Here is a 16,766-nt window from a genome sequence, read left to right as displayed (position 1 = left end):
AATCCACTTGCCAATTATCTTGAATTTCCTCTTTATTCTCCTTCTCTGTGTGTGTGTGTGTGTGTGTGTGTGATTTTTTTTAATCAGGCTGCAGGAGTGCCAGAGCTCATGTTTTTAATTACAGTACACAAATCACAATGGACAGAAGAAAGTAGAGCATGTGGTAATTATCGCTTCCCCTACTGCTTTTCCCCTGGAAAGACTTTGAACACAATCGCTTGCTTTTTCCCCCCACAGTCATAGGAAACCATACAAGGCAAAGAAACAGTAAATGCTGCCAGACTAAGGTCATGGTTTCTTCAAGGTATAAAAAAAGATGACTAAGTTCTTCAAGGTGTAATTTCACCTTGAAGTTACTGTCTTGCCCTCATCGAATCCCAGTGGCCATGTTAAAAGCCAATACTTCCAATACTTTTTCTGCTTAAGTGTCTACATGGCTTTAAGAATTATAGGAGCATTTTTTGAAAGCTGATCTCGTTAAAAAAAATGCAGTGTGGTTAGATTTCATGCGTTTTAGTATGAATGAAGTCAGAAAAGATACAAACCCTTCTCCTAACCCTGACTTTAACTTTAGATATGGAGTTGTATGGAATCACTCTGAATTTACACGATCACGTTGGGGGAAAATGGAGGACAAAGTCGTTTCATTGATACATTCATTTATTTTCAGTAAGCACATTAACATGGTCAGGGTCGTGGTGGATCTGGAATCTATCCCGGGAACTTTCTGAGCAATTTTTCAGACTGGGAACGAGTTTGAGTACATGTTTTTGGGTACTCATTGATTCCGCTAGTCAATCAGTGGGGTGTCAAGGAACATTTTATTTAGCTCTGTTCATGTTGCCCTGGTTTACATTCACAGTGGCCATGAAAAGCGTGCCTAAATGTCTGATCATGCGCTTAAGCTTCTAGGCTTATTCTTTCTAACATTAGCTAGTTGATTTTAAATGAAGTGCATTAGCTAGCTCCATTGATTATGTTGGATTGAGTAGGGTAGCAGTAGAGAAGAGCAGGTTTTGTTTTACACCAAGGTTGATCTTCAAGAACAACATACTGGGTAAGAGCTGTTATTTTCCCTCTCCTAGTTTTATGTTTAAGACGTTTTTTCTTGAAACTTGTATCGTAGTTTATCCTCTTCATATTCTCGCAGAGCACAGATTGCAGTCTGTTTTGATTTGATTGCCATTATTAATCATGAAATACATCCATATGGCTGTCATTTTGTTTGTTCTGCTCTTTAGCATGATAGTGTACTTTGTCTCCTAAAATTAGACTCTATCTAAATGATGACAATACAGGGACGTTTACTTTGACATCAACATCATCAACATACATAAATTGATCATGATGGTAATGAAGCAAGTTTTGCTTAAAAGCCAATTTTATCAGAATAGACCTACATCTGCCTGAACACAATAAAAATAGAACACAACCCTTCTCAATACGACAGATATTTTCTTGTTGGCATCTAATGTATTATGAATCCATGGCCCCAAATTAATTTGTTCTACATAAGTAAGACACATTTCCAAGCAGTGAAGGGCAATGTGTGTTGAGCACAGTATTCAGATCAGCGGTTCTCAGTTCTAATCCTGCTGACCTGCTACACCTTGCAGTTTCAGGTTTTTCTTCTCCACCACACCTGATCCACCTCCACAGCTCATTACCAAGCCCTTCATGATCTGGGTTAGGCGTGCTAGGTCAGGGAGAATGTGAAACTGCGCTGAGCCGTGGCTGCTCAGGCCTAGAGGTTGAGAACCCCTCACCCATGTGATATTACTTTCACTCATTTCCATTTTCCCCTCACGTGTGCATGGGCCAGGGATGTTTATTTGAGTAAAATCCTTGAAAAAATCTTTTCTCCAAAGACTCAAATAAAAAAAAAAAAGCTGAGAATCAGAATTTATTGATTCATTTTCTATTATAACAGCAGCTCTGACAGTATGTAATTCCCGATGCTTCCTGAAGTTTTATATTAATTAATATTTAACTCATTCTAATACGTTATCATTTTTAAAAAGTAACAACGTACAAAGGGACTTGTAGGATGGATGCTCAACATAAACAGATTAAATTGTGTAATTGCCGATATGGTACCGTTTTCTGTGAGGAGACATTCATTTAACATTTTTGGAAGGAGTCTCCAGTATCAGCATTTTGTGACAGTCAGAGGAAAGGCTACAACTTTACATTTTCCGTCACAGAGATTCTGGCTGTTGCTGCCATAACGTAAGTAATAACAGGAACAAACTTGTTTCACGGACTTTCCACAGAATTAAAAGTAACTATAAATGGATAAAAAGTAAACCATGTTCTTTAATAAATAAAAAATTGCAATCTATGGTAAATCGCTATGGTATAAGATAAATAGACACTTTGGGACATGATGTTATTTGAAAAATAATCAACTTTGGGGTGGTAACATTAACTCCGCTTCATTAAACCATCCCGTTGTTTATTATTTTCCTATAATAGCATGCACCAATGTGTTTCAGTCACTTTTGCTATACTTATAACCAAACACTATGTTTTATTGTATGCTATGGTGATGTATGTTAAACAATTCCAGATTCTATAAGAGTTTTAATGAATCACAATCTGTAACCATGTTATATCAAGGGGTTTTATGCAGTTTTACATACTACAGTGCATACAGCTATTACACTGTCACCACAGTCAAAATATGATATTTTATCAATTTTTTTTACCCAGTCCTAGTTGTAATTTTGTGTGTCTATGTGCAATAAGCTGAACAAGACTGTCGAATGAGGGCCTGTACCCACTCAGTGCCCACGCATCCCAGCTCCCACACAGCCAGCAACACGGCCGGGGGCGGGGGAGTTATGAAATATGAATTTTCACTCAGTTTCCCATAGCAACACGAACGGCAGCGGTGCTTCTCCACAGCTTCACCATCTCTCTGTGCTTCGGCTGTTCGAGTTACATCTCCCATGCTTCTCGTGGGTGAACGAGGCTGGAATGTGCATGGTTTACACATGGAAATGAGACATAAATTAATTTTGCCAGATTCAACACTTTTCCTTCCAAATAGACCATGTAACAGGAGGGTGGTACTTTTATTGATTAGTGTATAATATATCTAGAATTTCTATCGCACTATTTTTTTGGCAAAGTTCTATTAAAGGCTTGATTACCGGGATGAAAATCTTCCAGTCTGGCAACACTGTATATGAAGGGTCGCCACGAGCATGCTGCAACACCTACACTGACTTTTCTGTGACGGAGTGATGAAATTACTGTATACAGTGACAACCTCCACATTTCACTCTCCTCTCTGTCTCTCTCTCTCTCTCTCTCTTTCCCTTACACACAAAATACTCTGATCAGGCATACTTGTGGATCTGAACTGCTCTGAGAAATCCTGGAAAATATATTACACTGGCCTGAAATGCTAAATGTTGCAGACATGCCGTGAACATGTGAGGGAGACCGACATGGACGTCGTTTTGCATGTGAACACTGGATGCAAATTGCCTTAGAGCATGCACTCTTCTATACAAGCTGCAGCGAAGCTTGTAGACAGCAGGTTGTTGTTTGTATGGAAGTGAATGTTGAGGATCAAATTTGCCAATGACATCCAGTCATTTAATATGTAAAGACACAGCAACACTTCTAAATAAACATCAGTATCATATACAAAAAAGAAAGAAAATCTGAATGTGCAATTTTCAAAACACTTTCATATACCAAAGTCCAAACTCACTTTAAACTATAAAATACTACGCAAGGAATAAAACACTTTGTGCTGTTATGGGAAAATAATCAACAACAGGGTAGTGTGTTGAGACCCAGCATGAAGTGGGGTTACTTTTACCACCTCAAAGTTGATTCTTTTCCTACAACAGCACATGAGCTGTTTTGTTCCTCTTATACCACATCAATTTGCTAACATTTTTTATTATTTAAAGTGTGATTTTTGGCCTGGTGGTGGTGCTACAAGAACAAGAAACCTATGTGTAGCACTTCTATCAGCCTGCCTTGGGAATGCTCCAATGTTATGGTGAAAGAAGAAGAAAAATTCAGATACATACCAGCATCACCTTTGGTCATTGGGTCGCTGATTAGCTGGAGTCTTTGCAGGACAATATTGTACAACAAGTGGGACAGTGGTTAAAGTTTTTGTTCTAGTGACCAAAAGGCGGTAAGTTAAATTCCCAGAGACTGCCACTACTGCACCCTTGAGCAAGCCTAATAACCTTTAAAGGAAAAATCCACCCTGAATAACTTGCATATTAATCTTTATAATTAAAATGTGATATTCAGTGGCATCCAAGATTTATTTTGTAATTTATCTTACTTCAAAAACATATTTCATCAGCGGTCTGTTTTCACATTGGTTAACCGTTTCCTGTATTACCCATAATGCTGTTCAACTAGGAGATTTATGCTGCGTTTGAGATGAAGTTGCATCTTGCAAATCCCCGCCAACAACCGATATAAACCACCAACAACTTGAAATTTCAAGTCGTCAGCTTGAGGTAGTCGTCTCAACTATCAAGTCCTTCCCCATTTACGGAGTGACGTCAGATCAACATGGCCACTCACACTGTGAAAAGTGTAAAGTTCTCTACTTTTAACTTAATTTATAGCAGTATTTGCTTTAGGTCTTTAGGTACTTGGTTAAATCCATAACATTGACCATAGTAATCACTGGTTTGAGAAGGTAATCATCAACTTTAGATGTTTTATGTGTTTTATGTGCAACATTTTATGTGCTCTGATGGAACAAACAAAAGACACGCTTTCGTGAAGGCTTCCATGTTATTTTTTTCTCACTTCACTTACGCTGAACGTCCCATGGTGGGAAATGATATTATTACTACCTGCAAATTACCATTTAAAAAGGCACCACGAAGGCAGCATTCGCCCCCGCTTCATCTTTCCCTAAAGAGAGGGATGCAGCAGCACTTTAGTCCTTTAGTCTGTCCAGCTCTCTCACCTCATCTGTACACTCTGCTTTTATACTAATAAACATATAATAATAACACTGCTTTCATGCTAAGAACACCATTGTGCTCATCATCTGGTAGATCACAAAATTAGCCGAGCCAGGTCTCTGCCGTGTTTGCGTAGGCTCTGCGTAGATGCTAACTGGGCAAAACTGACTGTTATGGCTTACATTTGAGATCTTTGATTTTTTTTTTTCTTCTATTACACACCATTGGAACTGTGCTAACAATGACAACAGCGTGACAATCTTTAACTTCTCCCTGGAGAGTGTTCAATGGACAGGGGACAGAAGTTCTGCGAGGAACGACAGATGAGGAGCTGTTTGAAGAACATCAGAGGAAATATTGTGTAAGTAGTAATGTGGCCTTGACCGCAATCCAAAAAGCGACCCAAAAAAACAAGCATTTCCTTTATCTCTGTTAATGAAATTATCCTTCACAAGTAATCCATTATTTACACACATTACACACAAACCCTTTTATAAAACTCGAAGACTATTTGGAGTATGTTGAAAGTTCATTTCCTTCGTCCTCTTTTGCATGACTAGCTTGTCATTCTGAATGAATTCTCTTAGCTCAAATTTTATTAGTCCATTCAGTGTGTCTCACATCAACAAAAGAGTGTAGAAACTGTCATAAAACTGTCTTTAAACACTGTTTCAAGTCCAGTTTGGTTATGGCAAGACACTGTAAGTGAATACTATAGGTAACTGATTCAATATATAATTAAATATATATAAATGTACATGCTTAATAAAACAAAAAGCACTTTTTTTATGTTATTTCACTGTCAAGATGCTGTCAAGAGAAAGACTTTTCACTGGAAATTCATGTCTGTATTGTTTAAGCAAGTAAATATTTTATGCCAATTTTCAATGCATAAATCCAATAATAATTATATATATATATATATATATATATAATAATTTTCCAAAATATCCTTCCAATTAGGGATAGAAATGAGCATATACAATTTCATGAATGCAGGTTATCTATAAACAGAAATCTTTGATTCTGAACATAGAAAAAAAGTGATTTTGAGAGAAAAAGTTTTAAAAATACAATGTGGTTTAATATATTTCCACTGTAGTTATTGTGATTTATAAGGTTTATGAAGGAAATTGACATGTTTATCTGGTAACAAGCTTTTTCTGGGATGTAAGACATGACCTGATTGTGAAGTGGGCAGAGTTTAAAGCCTTCTGCAAAGTTGCTAGGAGGTTGTGTGTTGACAAAAACAGTGAAATAAACTTTTTTCTTCATGTTTTGATGTTTTTTAATTGCTACAGTTTAAGAGAAGACATTTTATAGATGCAATTAATCCATGACCAAAATTGTTGTTTCTACTTGTCGTGTCTTGCCTTAACTTAATAGATGGCATCTTCTCATGCTCTATTTGGCCTGGTCTGCCTCTCCCTCCTGCTGAACCTGTGAATGATGGGATAGCAGGGGGTTAGCTTACTCAACAATGTCCTGGGTTCAAGATTGTTTACACATGGTCCATGGACAGGAAGGAAAATAGCTGCAACCTAAAAAGGGGACGCTTTCACTTCTGGTACTAAAATACTTGTTTTGGTTTTAATCCCATCTCAGAAATAAAGGTACCAAACTGTACTTTTCCTTGTGGCTGGGGTGGAACCATCAAGGGTACATCTTTTGTATCTTTAGTATGTATCATTTACCTTTCAAAATAATTTCAGGTCCCTAGGTGGACCTCAAGGTCCACTGATGTACATTTAAAGCTAATTAAATGTACACAACATGTACCCTCCCAGGTAAAAGATAAATACTAAAGGTACAAAAGATGTACCATTAATGGTACTCCAGTTACTCCAATTTCCACTCCAGTGACAAGGAAAAGTGCAGATTGGTACTCCTTTGGTACTGAGAGTGTATCTTCTCTCAAGTGTACAATTTCAATGTGTTAGTAAACAGGAAAAGTGGTGCATTATGGTGCATTATTATTTACTATAATCATTCATATAACATGTCCAATGCACATTTTCTTGCAACTTCATTAAACAAATGCTGGGGTCTTATTTGTTAGTGTACTGATGCAAATGTACCCTACAGTATGTCCCATGTTGAACATTCAGTACTTTAAGTCCCGGTCAACGCCCCCTACACACAGAAACAGCACACAAACACACAGTACAATGGCACACACACACACGTCGCACACTGGGGTATATAAGACCAGACTACACATATACACAAAAAAACGTACAATGCTTCACACATTCCATCACTGCATGCATGCGCATGTGTGCATTTGTGTGTGTGTGTGTGTGTGTGTAGCCTTGGCATAGTCCAGCCTCAGTAAGAACAGCGGTGCTCATTTAGGAGGACGTGCTTGGAGTGGACAAATCATGCGAATGGTTTGGGGAAGAGAACGAGCGTTAGACCCAAGATGAAGGAAGGGAGGATGAATCACTGCAGAACATTTGCCCTCTGTTGCATCCTTTCCCTCTTTCAATCAGGTAAGAGAAGCAAAACTCATTCTTTCCAACACTACTTATTTCCAGATTTTTGAGTGGTTTGGAGCAGATACTGCTGAGAAGTTTGGGTTTCCAGATCTATTACATGATTTTAGTGACAATATTCATGGAAATATCCAGTTTTAGGTGGACAAAGTTTGTTTGAAGGTGGTTTGATATACATTATATATAAAAGGATGTTTCTTGTTATCTATATGACACCTGAACTTATTTCTGTGTAGCTACAGAGAAAAAGAATATAAGAGAACCTTATGTTCATATTAATAAAGTAAATGCAAACATAATAAATCAAATGTGATATTCAAAATAAGCTCAAAAACTTTGGCAAAATGTATTGCTTTATTCTTAAAACGTCTTTAAACAGACTCAGTCCCAAGGAGTTTAGTCGGAAAACATATGTGGTTATGTTCAATTAGCCCTTCCTAAAGGAAGTAGTGTCACCTGTTTGATGGTGTCTATGGTTGGTGTACACAAGACTTAACCATAGGACAGTAAATCATTGAGATAAATAGAGACCTAACACAAATGGTCACTTCATATTTCCAGAGATACTGGCATGAAAGTGTCGTTGGGTGCCATGCTTCCCAAAGCTGTTTGTGTTGAATTGCTGTCCAATGTTGTCATCGGCAGAATCAGTGTAGCCCCTGTGCGCTTCTGTTCCTCCAACCGGCCCGATTGTGCTTTCTCTCTGAGACTGCTTTTCATAGAGGAAGCCAGGCCAAACAATCCCAGCTTTTGTCTCTTCAATCCCAGATCGTCCTCTCTCGCACCAAGTTTGCTTGCCAGGAACATTTTCAGTGGACATACTGACTTGATAGATTTTGCATATTTGACATTTTTCACAATTTCTTCTGCACTAAACCACTAATTGTGGCATTTAGTAATGAATAAGAGGGTTCCCCATTTGGTCTTTGGTCCTGTATGTCCTTCATTTCTTGCCAAATTTGAGAATTATCCTGGGGTAATCGGGAGACAGATTGGTGCTGCCTGGTCAACAGGTCCTTCAAAAAGTAATAGGAATTCTGCCAAGTTAGGTGATTTTGTTATATAAATTATATGAAGTCATACAATCATTGCCTAATCAAAGCCATCGGGATCTATTCAGGTGAATTAGTTTCTTCTACGAGATGTCGGTCTGGTTTGTTTTGACTGCTTCAATTTCATTTAATTATCGGGTATCTTACAAACACTCTTAGAATAATTGGTTTCTCAAGAGTTCTTTGGATAGCTAACAATTCTTAGCATCCTAAAGTGTTTCTATTTGCAGCTCTTTCTGTCAGTGAAACACTCTGTTGTACCTTTGAGGGGTTTCTCCATAAGGATGCTGCATTTCTAAGAGTATAAGTAGGAGTGTGCACATTAGGCCTCATTTATCAAGCTGGATATGAACAGATTCTTAAAAATGTTGACACAAATTTAATGAAAATGTTGTGAAACTTGTTTTTTTTTCATATTAATGGCTTAAAGGAAACCTGACACACTGCAGTGGTTGAGCTTCATTACTGGAAGTTTTAGTGCATTTCGAACAATTTAGTCGATTTTGCCTATTACAGAGTTTTGTGGAATTTATCCTAATGTGTTTTGCTCTGGCTTAATAAGTGTATCAGGATGCAGTGCAAGGAGGAAGCAGCTGGGCACATGCAGAGGCGAGAAGAAGCTTTGACAGAATCAGCAGCATGCTTATTACAGTAAAGTACTATCTTCACACAGTGTAGGAGGTAGCTGAGAAGAGTAAATGAGAAGGGCATGATGGGAGAAATACCTTGGTGCACTGAATAACAACTACTCTTTACCTTCTTACTTATTGTTGATGAGATCAGGGTTGGTCAAATCAGCAAATGAGGCCACACTGAAATTGACCATCTTTTGTACAGGAGGCGTTGCAGGCGTAAACATCACCAGTTTTGGGAATCTGATCCGAGGCACAGTAGGTGGGGAAGCCCTGCTTTCTGTCCGGTACTCCAGCACCAGTCTGGATCCACCAGTTATCAAATGGCAGCTCAAGAGGGAGAAACCGATCACGGTGGTCCAGTCGATTGGCACTGAGATCATCGGAAACCTGCGGCCGGAATACCGAGACCGTATCCTTGTGTTTGAGAATGGCACTCTCTTACTGCATAACTTAAAGCTCTCTGATGAGGGAATATATGAGGTGGAGATCTCCATCACTGATGACACCTTCACAGGGGAAGACAGCATCGAGCTCACCGTGGATGGTACGCTCTTATGTCAAGTTGGACTCAAATTTTAACATGGGTAGCATGATATGTTAAAATAAAAGTGAGAAGATGTGAAGTTGTACTGATTATTGGAATATTAACCAATACTTTTTGACTTTTTGCCAAACTGAAGCCCATGTATGTTGTGTCCAAACAACAAGGAGATCCCAAAGATCATTGTTATATGGAAGAGTGAGCATTACATTGAACACTGTCTCATTCAGTTACGATCCTAACTCTACAATGCTTTGGGAAAACTGGGCTACACATCACGGGTGATGTCCTTGATTGTAAATATGTCTGTCCAAGTAAGCTTAATGAAGTTAAACCACCCCCACACCCACCCTCCAAACATTTTAGTTTCTTTCCGGATTTTCTTTGGTTTTCTTGGAAAAACAAACCCCAGTTCTTCAATGAATTGATGTGTCAATTTGCCTTTGACATGGGCAATATATTAATTTTTATATTATTTTGATGCTATTTATTCTTCCAATATTAGCTTAATTACATTGACACATTAAACTGATGACCAAAATAAATATTTCCTTCCTTACTATTATGAATCTACTGTTAAAACTACTATTTTAACATTTTGGTTTAAATATCATAATTTTTTTTGTATCACTTATCATCTTGTATCGCTTATGTAATCAACAGTCGTTCTCTCACTTTTCCTTTATTTTTTTCTCTCTCTTGAAATCAATAAGACAAAAAAAGCACAGCTTGTTTTCTAGAAACTGGAAAGTTTTCTAGAAGACTTTAATGTGGCGGAAAACTTACTGACCCTGGAGACACCTTTTATAAATGTCAAATAAACATTGCTGTATAGAAAGCATTACCTTGATATGAAATTATACATTTTTCTCTGTTAAATATCCAAATATTTTTAATTAGTTTATTATCAGTCTTACATTATGTGGCAAGTCCGCCATACAAGTCCCTGTGCATCACTCAACTGAGTATTTTTCACAGAGCCAATATCAACACCCTATGTGGATGTAACTACCACGACTGTTCTGGAACTGACTGAACATTTCACTCTGAACTGTTCTCACGACACGGGAACCAAGACCACGTACACCTGGATGAAAGGCGGAAAGCCGCTGGTTAACCACACTCGCCTGCTGCTGTCTCCTGACCAGAAGGTTCTGACCCTCACACGAGTGCTTCTGGTGGATGATGATGTCTACAGCTGTCTGGTGGAGAACCCTATTGGCAGTATGAAGAGCTTGCCCCTGAAACTCACCGTTTATAGTAAGTAGTTGTGTTATCTGTAGAAATCTGTAACCTTTATTTCATAATATATCAGAGTATCAGGATAGAAAATGCTAAGTTGCTCATTCTATGTTTACAGAAAGAAGCTCCCTTTACATCATCCTTTCCACAGGAGGCATCTTTGTCCTGATCACTCTGGTAGCAGTGTGCGCCTGCTGGAAGCCGTCGAAAAGGCAAGAAATCATAGTACCGCCCAGCGTTTTACTCCACTCAGCCAGTAAGAGTCATTTCCAAAATCTTAGCGTATCCTATATTGCAGAAGGAAAAGACAGAAAGTGAAGACAAATACACCAAGATCCAGCCCTGAAAGCCACCATATTATACATGAGGACAAACCAGAAGGTAAACAAGTACACACTTGGAAAACTGTTGATAGTAGAATTGCTTAACCCTTGAAGGTGCTATGTAGAACCTTAAAATAAAGGTTTTCCCATAGTTACATGGAAAAAAAAGACATTTTTCTAGGAGTGTAAATCTTGGCATGCTAAAGTTATGCTATCCATCTTCTAAAGAGGATAACAATGTAGCCTGTTCGTGCTGTATATGCTATAGAGCTTGTATTTATTAGCATATATCCTGGGGGAAGTAGTATGTTAATAATCATGTCTTCTGTAATATTCCTATATTTCTTTAAGACAATCATTTAGCACAATTTCATCATCATATGCTAATAGTTCCTCCTTGCTTAGAACAGCATGAACTCCATGGTTTATCCTGGTAGTTTTTTTTTTTCTTCTTTTTGGTGAACTAGCATCCATAAAGCAGTTAGCAGACCAAATGCGAATCATATTTGAGTACTGAAAAAGCCAATGAATTTCATCTTTGAGTTCGTAAACCTGTCAAATTCTTATCAGAGGATAAGATGTTCATACGAATAAAAGCAAATACACAAAAGATGGTGACATGATTAGTAGTAGTAAGTGGCTAATGATGGACTATCCTTGCAAGCTTTCATTTATTATTATTATTATTATTATTATCATATCAAGATTGTATCAAGCAATCTACTACCCAGGTAGCAAACTTACGTTGGGCCAGCGTTGGGCCAGCGTCAGCCATTTCATTGGGCCAACATAATTTTGACCTGTGAGCCAGTGTTGGGCCACCAGGGCCAACAGACTTTCATCCACCTGTAAATCCACCTTGCCAATGTTGTTGGCCAATGTTAGCAGGGCTGTTATGAAAAGTGCATCTTTGCAAACATTGCATAACGTTGTATAGGAACAGCCAAAACAGACACTGGGCCAACATCAGTTTGCTACCAGGGTAGTAAATATAGAAAAATTAATTTCATTTCCAAATGCTAACTATCTCCTACTAGCTTCCATTAATTATTAACTTTATCTTTTGCTATTAACAATTCTGAAGTGTCACTCAGTAACAATTATGAAGAAGTATTTCAAACATACAGTATGCAGTCATTTTCAGTACATTCTTTGCTACAACTTTAGGCTATACATGTGTCAGACTAATTTATACACTGGTGTGTGCTTATGTTTTTAGATAATGTCGTCCCGCTAATGACAGATCACGAGCGCAGGAATCCAGTCTCACTTTACATCCTGAAGGAGAAGGTACAACCACGTCACCATCAACATAATTAAATTCAACGCCTCTTGGCTTAGCACACTCATGTCCAGAAATAGCCATTCAAGTGGATAAGTGGCACATTACTTCAGTGTGATTCACAACTGATGTTTCAGTCAGCGGTGGTTTACAAAATATTTCACAGATGAGATTAGACTCACATTCTGCTGTAAGGCTAATGTGGAGGAGTCACTGTGTGGAAATTTACAGAAGGATTTAGAAGTCTGAGTGTTCTTGCATGAATGGTGGAACAATAATGCTTATTACTGCATTTGAATGAGATCTTAGTCACCTGCTTTTGTGAGAATATTCCACAATATTCCACAATATGGCCATGAAAGTCTAGTAAGCGTTTTTTAATAGTATTTTTAATGTACACCTCCAAAACCCTAACAATGCATATCATCTGTGCTGTGTGTCACTGAGACCCTTCTTCAGTGAGTTTTATCAGGAATTTCAGAGCAATATTGCTTCATTTAGTATTTATTTATTTAGTATTTTAGTAATTCATTTAATTTTTATTTAATAATTCTTTAATCTGACTGCAAACGTGGCATCTGTTTGATACAAAACACAAAATCACACAAAATATCTGGAAAATGTCGATGTCCAGAGAAAGTAAGAGAGGAAAAACATGCCTAGCTGCAGCTCCTTTCGCCACTGTAGGCACAAAATTCATGCTCATATAAAACTATATTTTAATTCTATTTTATTGAGAAATCTACACAAAAAGAGTGTTTCAGTTAATGTTGGGTGTTGGTGTGATTAACATGAATGTTAGCTAAAAGTTTGTTAGTAAAACAAATATACATATATATGGGCCTTATTATATATTGTCATTTAATCCACAACATCCAGAGTTTTCTTTATTTGTTGAGAAAATAAGAAAAATCCCAAATCATTCCCTATCTGGACCACATTTATACCTAATATTGTGCCAAACTGCAACAAAAGAAGTAAGTAGTATTGATCCACTTCTTCTTCTCCAATCATTCTACAGTGTAACATGGGACTTTTGTTTATTTTGTTGTTGTTGTTGTTGTTGTTGCTGTTTACGTTGTGCACGTATGCACAAATGCAGCATAAGGCAATATAAACCAGGCCTAATGTTAGGTCAGTGGAGAGGTGTCGCAGATTCTGTAAATTCAAACAATAATTTTTTTTATTAGAATTCGTATGCATGTTGGACTGGATTGAGTTGACCACACTAGAATATGTATGTTTGGCCCTGCAGGACCCCCCAAGCGAAGAACCTGCATCAGTGTGCAAAACGTGCACGAGCAATGGCGGCAGTCCCTCCAGTAACAGGAGATCTGCCCCACCTCGTACACACTCACCTGAAACTCCAGCACGTGCGTCCCGGCGTTACCCGCGCACACCCACCAACTCCCCTCCTGTGCGCCACAGCCGGAGGCGGGGCCACAGCCGGAGCCCACCCGCTCGTGCGCCCTCTCCACCACGCACCCGCACCTCCAGTAGCTCCTCCCCTCCAAACCGGTGGCCTGTGGATTCACCTCTCACTGAACCAGCTAAAAGCTTCATCCAGCCTGTAATGCTGCTCCGAGAGATAGAAGAAGGACTTCCTGTCAACTAATTTGACGGGCACGTTTATGGGACTGAGATAAATGTGTAAATATGTAAATATATATATATTTTTTTCTCTTTTTAAATTCCACATGCCAATGTCTTTATTTTCAGAATCAGGATCTTTACTCACCAAGGATTATGAGGAAATTCTCTTGCTGCACAGTAGAAAGAATATTATTATATAGAACAAAAAAATCTACACTCTCACAAAAAAAAGCTTGCCTCTTGGGTGGTACCCTCAAATGTACATCTTTTGTACCTTTAGTATGTTTTTTTTTTGTTTTGTTTTTTTGCCTAGAAATGTGTGCATAATGTACATTCTAAGCTTTACTCTCAGTATTCAGAGTGTTTCCACAATTGGGGTGCCATTTACGTACAAATATGTATGTAAAGCAAATGTAAAAAAAAAAAAAAAAAATTAAAACACAAAGTGTTCTTCACAACAACCTACGTGCATGTTTTAGATGTACATAGGTTGTTGCTACATGTCCTAGCCCACTATAACGCCACTTATATATTAATTTTAGGGCTAAATCATGGCCCTAAAATTTTAGGGCTAAATCATGGAATCACTCTTCAACCAGGACTGTAGACGAATATTGTCTTAGGTCTTTTGGTTGATTGTGATGATTGTGTAATATAATACAAGATACATCCATGTACTTTCTCTATTTTTTCACCCGGAAATAACAGAATATGCAACATTTAGCATTCAACTGTAGCTCCACTACATTAAATCACCATGTTCAAGATAACAGCTGACTCTTTTAGTGCTCTTTATGAATGTACAGGAATGATGTTAGATAAACATGATTTTTAGGCCAAGTTCAGGATTAATAATCACTTAGGAATCCATTTCAAGCTACAGAAATTACATGGGTCATATGGCTTTTCAGTAACTATAAATAATTAAATGGACATAAGTATACAAATCAAACATCTGTACAGTATCAAATAAAAAAATGCTACATGCACTTGTTTCCTTTTGCTCGAACATGAACGTGAGTAGCACAATGTTTTTTCTTTTCTGTTCTGTTTTTCTGACTTTAGAACATGTTTTAGATTTTTGTCTCATTTCATGACTGATTAGTGGAGAGTTTGCATAAAATACGAGGGCATATGAAAGGAAATGGAGAAATAAAACACAAATGTACTGTATATGATGTTATTTTCCATTGTGATCCATGACACCATATTGAGCGTTATGTAACTTTGCAGGGTAAATACAGTTCATGCTGTTCTCTCTCTCTCTCTCTCTCTCTCTCTCTCTCTCTCTCTCTCTCTCTCTCTCTCTGAGAGAATGTGCTTGCTGAATCACACAAAAGAGACAGTGGGCTCCTTGTTGGGAGTGGACACAGCGGCTGAGAGCGAGCATTGTCTGAAGATTCTTGTGTTGATTCATGTCTATGCTTCGACGTATACGCCAGAGGCAGCAAGACAAATGGCTGGAGGACAGAATGATGAATTGTTGTTTTCTTTTGGAATTATAAAACAGAAAGAAGTTAATATTGTAGTTAATATGCAAGGCATATTAATGTATTGGGAAATTACAATGAATAGGAATGATTAAAGAGCAATAAGTAACGATTATCTAAAGTCTTTTTTTTTTTTTTTTTTTAAGTTGATATCAATTTTATGCAATTATGGAAATATTGAAAAAAAATGTCTATGACATGGTATAATATATACATCCTCTGATCACCTTCTACATTTCGTTTTTTAGCATAAAAATGATCAGACTTGTCAAAGAATGTGTCTAAAGATTTATTTATGCAAAAAAAAAAAAGTGTGTGTGAATTAGGGGGCTACATGCTGCTTCAGTGATACTGTTATAGGACATTAATCAACGACAGGGTGCTGTGTTACTGTTACCACCCCGAAGCTGATTATTTTCCTATAACAACATGTCTCAATGTGTTATTACTCTTATGCCACCTATTACAATTTTTCATTTATTAAAGAACAACACTTCATACTTCCTGTCCATTTGTACTTTCTTTTAATATTGTAGTTAATTCCTGTTATCACTAATCAGCAGCCAGGTCTTACTAATGAAATTCACAAATTTAGTTAATCATCAATAAGTGTGACTACCTCAATAAAAGCAGAACTTTTGGCAGTTTGGTTTTTTTGGAGCACTCAGTTGTGTGTCTGCATCATGCTAAGAAGAAAGGAAATCAACCATGACCTCAGAGAAGCAACTGTTGCTCCTCATCAATCTGGGAAGGGTTATAAGGCCATCTCCAAACAATTTGAAATTCACCACTTATATGTTGCAGCAGCTATAAACAGTTGTTCCCTCACCAGCCTCTCTTTTTCGTCTTTCCCTGTGAGTTAATAACTCAAAAATGCAGTCAAACCACAAAGTTCAAATTTTGTTTTGTAAAGTTTGTATGTCAGTAAAGAAAGCAACATTTATATAACAGACCACCTTCCAGACAAAAAACATAATGAAGGCTGCTGGGTTTTGTGGCAATAAATAAATAAAAAAATGGAAGTGCAACAGTCAAAGTCTCCAGAGGAACTGCTGCAGATTCTCCAAGATGCTCAGTAAAAGTTACCAGCCAATTTCCTTATAAAACTGCAAAAATTGTTCCTGAGACAACTAATTTATTTTAAAGCAAAGGGTC

At 37.7% G+C, this 16,766-nt stretch overlaps 1 protein-coding gene across 1 annotated transcript; it reads left to right on the top strand.

Annotated features, from left to right (window-relative positions):
* Window positions 1-7,186: 7,186 nt before the first annotated feature.
* hepacamb (hepatic and glial cell adhesion molecule b) lies at window positions 7,187-15,726 on the top strand. Its single transcript, XM_026922305.3, has 7 exons — window positions 7,187-7,450; window positions 9,343-9,684; window positions 10,660-10,941; window positions 11,042-11,135; window positions 11,222-11,304; window positions 12,466-12,536; window positions 13,784-15,726. The coding sequence occupies exons 1-7, from the start codon at window positions 7,381-7,383 to the stop codon at window positions 14,141-14,143; spliced, it is 1,302 nt and encodes a 433-aa protein (XP_026778106.3). The 5' UTR covers window positions 7,187-7,380; the 3' UTR covers window positions 14,144-15,726.
* The last annotated feature ends 1,040 nt before the right edge of the window (window positions 15,727-16,766 follow it).

Source organism: Pangasianodon hypophthalmus, chromosome 27 (assembly GCF_027358585.1).
Source record: "Pangasianodon hypophthalmus isolate fPanHyp1 chromosome 27, fPanHyp1.pri, whole genome shotgun sequence".
Classification (NCBI taxonomy): domain Eukaryota; kingdom Metazoa; phylum Chordata; class Actinopteri; order Siluriformes; family Pangasiidae; genus Pangasianodon; species Pangasianodon hypophthalmus.
The sequence above is the reverse complement of the archived record's forward strand: the minus strand, read 5'-3'. Positions and strand labels throughout refer to the sequence as shown.

Bases quoted from the DNA above. Each gene is read 5' to 3' on its own strand.
- hepacamb (XM_026922305.3), top strand. From the start codon at position 7,381: ATGAAGGAAGGGAGGATGAATCACTGCAGAACATTTGCCCTCTGTTGC. The intron at 9,685-10,659 runs GTACGCTCTTAT...TATTTTTCACAG, and splicing joins CATCGAGCTCACCGTGGATG to AGCCAATATCAACACCCTAT. The intron at 12,537-13,783 runs GTACAACCACGT...TTGGCCCTGCAG, and splicing joins TTTACATCCTGAAGGAGAAG to GACCCCCCAAGCGAAGAACC.